This window comes from Trichomycterus rosablanca, chromosome 7 (genome assembly GCF_030014385.1).
Source record: "Trichomycterus rosablanca isolate fTriRos1 chromosome 7, fTriRos1.hap1, whole genome shotgun sequence".
Classification (NCBI taxonomy): Eukaryota; Metazoa; Chordata; class Actinopteri; order Siluriformes; family Trichomycteridae; genus Trichomycterus; species Trichomycterus rosablanca.
In genome coordinates, this window is record NC_085994.1 from 41,138,312 (window position 1) to 41,144,200 (window position 5,889).

The 5,889-nt window shown below is 43.8% G+C and overlaps 1 protein-coding gene across 1 annotated transcript in view; it reads right to left on the reverse strand.

Moving 5' to 3' along the window:
- Window positions 1-750: 750 nt before the first annotated feature.
- Window positions 751-5,889, reverse strand: part of xpr1a (xenotropic and polytropic retrovirus receptor 1a) — a 47,702-nt gene continuing 42,563 nt past the window's right edge. The window contains exons 12-15 of the mRNA XM_062999478.1: window positions 3,849-4,015; window positions 3,253-3,392; window positions 2,844-3,062; window positions 751-2,137 (exon numbers count right to left, since the gene is read on the reverse strand). Coding sequence (XP_062855548.1) covers window positions 2,080-2,137; window positions 2,844-3,062; window positions 3,253-3,392; window positions 3,849-4,015 — 584 coding nt within the window. The 3' untranslated portion in view covers window positions 751-2,079. The remainder of the gene's footprint in view (window positions 2,138-2,843; window positions 3,063-3,252; window positions 3,393-3,848; window positions 4,016-5,889) is intronic.

Consider the following 5,889-nt stretch of genomic DNA (forward strand, 5'->3'; position numbering starts at 1 on the left):
CTCGCTAACAGAGTCAAAATAAGGTTGGGATTTGATCCTAATTATATAATTAATAATCATATTGGTGTTAAATTTGGCCTGACTGATGTGTTAAACTCAAAATAATGACCTGCTAATAAATTAAACCTCATTACTGGGGTTTTAGCTGGAGATTAAAAAGCTGTGATAACGACTGCATATCAATTCTAGCACCTTGAGTAGATTTTAACACACACTATATGGCCAAAAGTATCCGGACACCTTACAATGACCTTGTTGGACGCCACATTCCGAAACCATGTGCATCTTTTCTTTTGGGAAGGCTTTCCACAAGCTTTTGGGATGTGTCTGTGGGAACTGTTGCCTATTCAGTCCTTCACACCAAAATTGTCAAAGCAAACCACATCTTTATTGAGCTCGCTTTGTGCACGGTTGAACAGTCGTACTGGAGGAAAAGGAAACAGCCTTTCCTAAACTGTTCCCAAATTATTGATTTTATACATCTGATAGGAACACGAGTGTTTGGAATATCTGAACTCAGCAATTACGAGGGCGTCCCAATACTTTTGTCCACATAGTGTATTGTTTAGACAGTTGTGGTATTGTTAAGTCTGTTACTAAGTTAGACGTACAGAAAAACGTATAAAAAATTTACGTTTTTTTTTTTCATTTGTTTGTTTATGACAAGATGACATTTAAAGTCTGTGAGTAAATGTGAGAGCGTAACAGATTCCGTGTCAAACTGCCAAACCTAAAGGCTTTTGGGTTACCAACAAACAACAGACTGCATTAATAAAAGAGAATCTGAGCTTTATGTCCCAAAACAAACTGAAAAAAAAAAACCAAAAACAACCAACAAGGCAAGAAATATAGTAAGAAACCGACTACTGAACGTGCGTCCCGCTAACATGAACTTGTGGGCTTGTTCACATGCAGCGTGTCCTTCACTGATGCTCACAAACTGAGCTAGGAAAGTCAAGCTGGTCTGATCAGTGGACAGAAGAAAAGAAAAACCCTAAAAATGCAAGACAGGACACTAAAGCCCGGTCAGAATCTACATCCACCTCAGACATTTCTATTATTTGTTGTTAAACATCACCACAGCAGATCATCTGGTCTGCACACTGGACGCCTTTCCTGACCAGGCACCCCTACTTTTTCCAGACCAGGTTTGGGATTGGCACTGAGAGCGCACTAATAATTGTACCTCCCAAAGCCTAGGCTGTTCTATCCACTCATTAACGTTGCTTCCCTTGGGCTTGGGCTGTAATATAATCAGGGATGGACGTGTCCAGAATCCAGATACAGACTGTGTAGCACTTGAGACAAAATTATCTGCAGTCTGCCAGCTTTGGTCCAGATTTTATGGCAGGCACCAATAATTGGAGTTAATTAGGAGCAGGAAATGAATAATGCATCAGTTCCATTTTGGAAAACCCTCGAGAGGTGCAGTCTGGACTTTGGGCTCAAGTGTAATTATGGACATAATTTGGAATCTATTTTTTAACACCTAAAGTGAATGTGCGCCAGCTACCAGGCCGTCTGGATACAACGCTAAGAGTGGAAACGTAGGCAGACTGGCAAAATCATTAGTAGAATATAGGGTGCGATTTGGGACGATCCATGGCTCTCTAATTTCTCCTAAAACTGAAATCACAGACAGGAGCTCCTCCTAGATCTTCGATATCAGCATAACATGATGGAAGAAAATGAAATAAAAGAGAAGGAGAGGAAAGTGAGCGGCGAGCAGGCGGCTGACTCGATGGTTATAAAAACGACAGATACAAAGAGAGCACGTCGAGGTTTGAAAGAGTTTTCCGAGTGTGTGTGCAGTCCAGTGCTGAAGTGTGCTTATTATCACTGCAGTGATGTCACTTCCTGTGCATTGAGTTGATTATTATTTCTGTAAACAGTCTCGTGTAGGTAAAATCTTAAAAAACACTAAAAAATAATCAAATCACAGAAATCATATAAAAAACAGCTAATAAGAGCAGTCAAGAGTACCCTGTGTGTGTGTGTGTGTGTGTGTGTGTGTGTGTGTGATGCCGAGGCAGCTCTCTGATGGTGTGTGTGTTGTTCGGATTCTTGGCGTGGGTTGGTTCAGCTGAACGCTTCATCATCCGTGTCATCAATCAGCACCTTCGTGTCCTTTTTGGATCTGCAACACACACACACACACACACACACACACACACACACACACACAGAGCTAAGCTTATCTGACAGTAAATCATTACATTAGTAGACGTGAGTGTGTTCTAAACAACACCAAGGCTAAAACGCCACAAACAAAAAGGAAATAGGCACAAATATATCAGGTGGACAAAAAAATAAAACGACATCCACCTGGAGCGAATTACTGCTCAACAAGGCGACAACAGGTGGAACCTACACGTCAGCCATCTGCACCTCCATGCACCCTCTGCTGGCTGTAATTGAGAGGGCAGGAGGACAGGATTCTGTAACGTATATATGTATACACACTATATGGCCAAAAGTATTTGGACACCTGACCAAAAACAAATGGTAGAAACATACCCTGGACAAGGTGTCAGGTCATCAGAGAACAACACACTCACACATTCACCTACTCACTCACAACTACAGACGATTCAGATTTAACAGGCAATCCACCTTCCGCATGGTTTTGAGGGGTGGAAGTGTGGTAGGATCTTACAGGGTAACAGTACTTTGGTTTCCTCCTAAAAAAGTAAAAGGTGGACTGGCGGCTCTAAACTGACCCTGTTGTGAGAGGGTCAGTGAGTGAGCAAATGGGTGTGTGGTACCACGAGACAGACCCGGAGTTACCCAGACGACACTGGACCCACACACACACACACACACACACACACGCTGGGACGTACTGTGACAGTAGGGGGCGGCGCAGCGTCAGGCTGTAGCTCCTCCTCCAGGTCTTCTTGCCCTGGCGATGTTTGACTCCGTCCTCGCTGTCCATCATTTGCTCCAGCAGCGTCTGGTCGTCTGCGTTCAGCGGAGCCACCGAGATGTCCCTCACCGCCCGGAACTCACCGCAGTTATTCAGGTGCTCGTTCTCCAGCCGGAAAAAGTTCCACACGAAGCGCCTGCAACACACACACACGCACTTAACTCATTGGCTTAACTTTATTGGCATGACAAAATACAAACGTTAGTATTGCCAAAGCTTGGTAACATATTTAGGAAATATAATAAAAAATACAAAACAATAATAATAATAACAATAGAAAATATACGATATATAAAAGTTACAGGTGTGTGTGTGTGTGTGTGTACCTGAAGACCTCCAGTGGTGCGAGAGCCGTGCCCATTATATCGTTAATGGAGGAGACGTGAGTGACGTTGGCCAGAACGATCTGCAGGGTCCACGAGAAACGCAGGATCACGTCCTGCACTATGGCGCAGTAGTAATACGCCTGTGGAAGACAGGATGTGACATCATAACATCATCATCCATGTATACATTCACCTGCAATTTTGGATACATATTATGATCCCCCTTTAATTGCACGATCATGCTGCCCATCTCATGTTCTACCCCATCCTAAAAGTGCCAAATTGGATTCAGATCTGGTGACTGGGGAGGCCATTGTCATGTTTATGGAACCGTTCAGTATTAGAGGTGTAACACGCCCACCTGCAATGCCCACGTTGGTAAGCACTTCAGAAGCAGTCTCTGCACCTAATTTAGCTCTCTCGTCTGTCTGTGTGTCTTTTTAATGGTTGGTTAGGCTGGTACGCCGGGCTGAGGGTTAAACCTGCTGACCTGTCCGGCTTCTCACTCCTTGCTTGTGTTTTTGTTCTACACACACTTTGTGTTTGGGGTCATTTTGTGGTTTTTATTATCGTGTCCGGTGTTTGTCCGCTCTTACCTTTTGCGGATAGACGATCTCCTCCCGGAGGAAGGTGTGCTCCCCGGCGTTTTTGTCGAACAGACCCCAGTCCATCTTCAGATCCCAGATCAGGTTGTAGAGGGAGCTGATGGTGGAGAAGATAATCAGCAGGTAGAAGAAGGCCTCGGCGTCTGCATCGTTCTGATCTGAGAGACAGACGTACAGAGAGACGGTCACACGGTTTCTCTGTGCGCTGTTGTTCCTGCTGCTGAGTCCGTCCTGCAAGGATCTCACTGAACTGAAATGCCTGATTTTGCAGCATTATTGCTTAAAATTTGCATTAATATTTGTACTCGCTTTTTCATGCAAATGCTCCACAATTGGAACGCGTTCGCGCTATTATTAATTATTCTGAGACCAAAAGCTTAAACCCAAATGCCTAGATCTCCTGTGTAGACGTCCGACCGGCCGATAGCACTGCTGAGATTTGAACCCTGGATACGAGAGGTGGTGGGGTAGCGTGTTTTACTGCTGTGATATTTGAGCACCACTGAGCATGTTTCTAAATAAGATTAGCAAAATTCAGGACATTTGAGGACTTTTAAAATAAAAGGAATGATCTAAGATGGTCACGGGTTCGATTCCCGATCTCCGGGTGCTCCGGTTTCCTCCCACAGTCCAAAAATGTGCAGTCAAATTCATTGGAGATACTAAACATCCCCTCTTAGTGTGTGTGTCATGTGACTGGCGACCTGTTTTGGGTGTTTCCTGCCTTTCGCCCAGTGAATTGTACCCACTGCGACCCTCATTAGGATAAAGCACCGGTAAAACAGACAATTAATGAATGAATGAGGATTTTTTTTTACATAAATATTATAAGAATTGGTTTACAATAGTACAGAAGTACAGAGGGATGCAGTTCTATTACTAAACACTAGAGGGCGACAACTCATCATCTTTCATTACCGGAGCCAAAGCGGTAAATCCATCACAAACAAGGACTCGGTCTGGGTGATAAATGTTGGTTTATCCTTTAACAGGTAGTGATGGATGTTTTACTAACACAGGGCACAAGACACATCCTGTACAAGCTGCCAAAACATCACAAGAAAGCTCCAGATTCTCAGTTCATTACAGTTAGCAAAACCGGTTAGCTAGCCCACTAGGTGAACCTGGTTTAATACATGAGACACCACATGAGACGATGCTGATCAGATCTTGTGTGAGATCGATTCTCCATCATCGCAGATTCTACACTACAGGTTTCTCTACAGACGGGTCTGCAAAACAAAACACACTCAAAGCTAAAGATGCTTCTTATATCTGAAGCTAGCAGCGAACTCACTCACTGGAATGTTTTTGATGAAAACACACATCTTGTTCATCCATGTATCCATCCTGTCATCCCTTTATTCATTTATTTGTCTATCTATCTGTCTGTCTGTCTGTCTGTCCGTCCGTCAGTCCAGCCATCCATCCATCTATAATCCATCCATTAAACAATGGATGGATGTACGGATGGAACCATCCATGGATGGACGGATGGATGGATGATGTAGAGCTTGATGGACGAAGAGATGGGTGCATGTATGGACAGACAGATTGAAAGATCTCTCCATCCATTAAACAACCATGATGAAGAGATCTTTCAATCTGTCTGTCCATACATGCACCCATCTCTTCCTCCATCAAGCTCTCCATCCAGCCGTCCATCCATCTGTTCTTCTCTTTCTACATTTATTTGGCTATCTATCCATCCATCACTGTCTCTATGTACACAATTGTCTATTAGTTCATCCAAATGTTGCGCTCATCAATTGTTCACCCACCCATCTATCTGTCAACCCAACCCTCCACCCATCCATGCATCTAAGCATCTATCCATCATCCATTAATCCATCTATCCATCTATCCATCCATTAGTCCACTAATCCACCTTCCTGTCTGCTGATTGATCTGTTGCTTTATATCTCTTCTACAGCTCGTCTAATTTCTCTAAACATCACAAACGTTTACATGAGGAAGATTTCAGGAGGTCGAGCTCCGTCCCACAGCGGCTCCACACACGATCCAGGGTGGA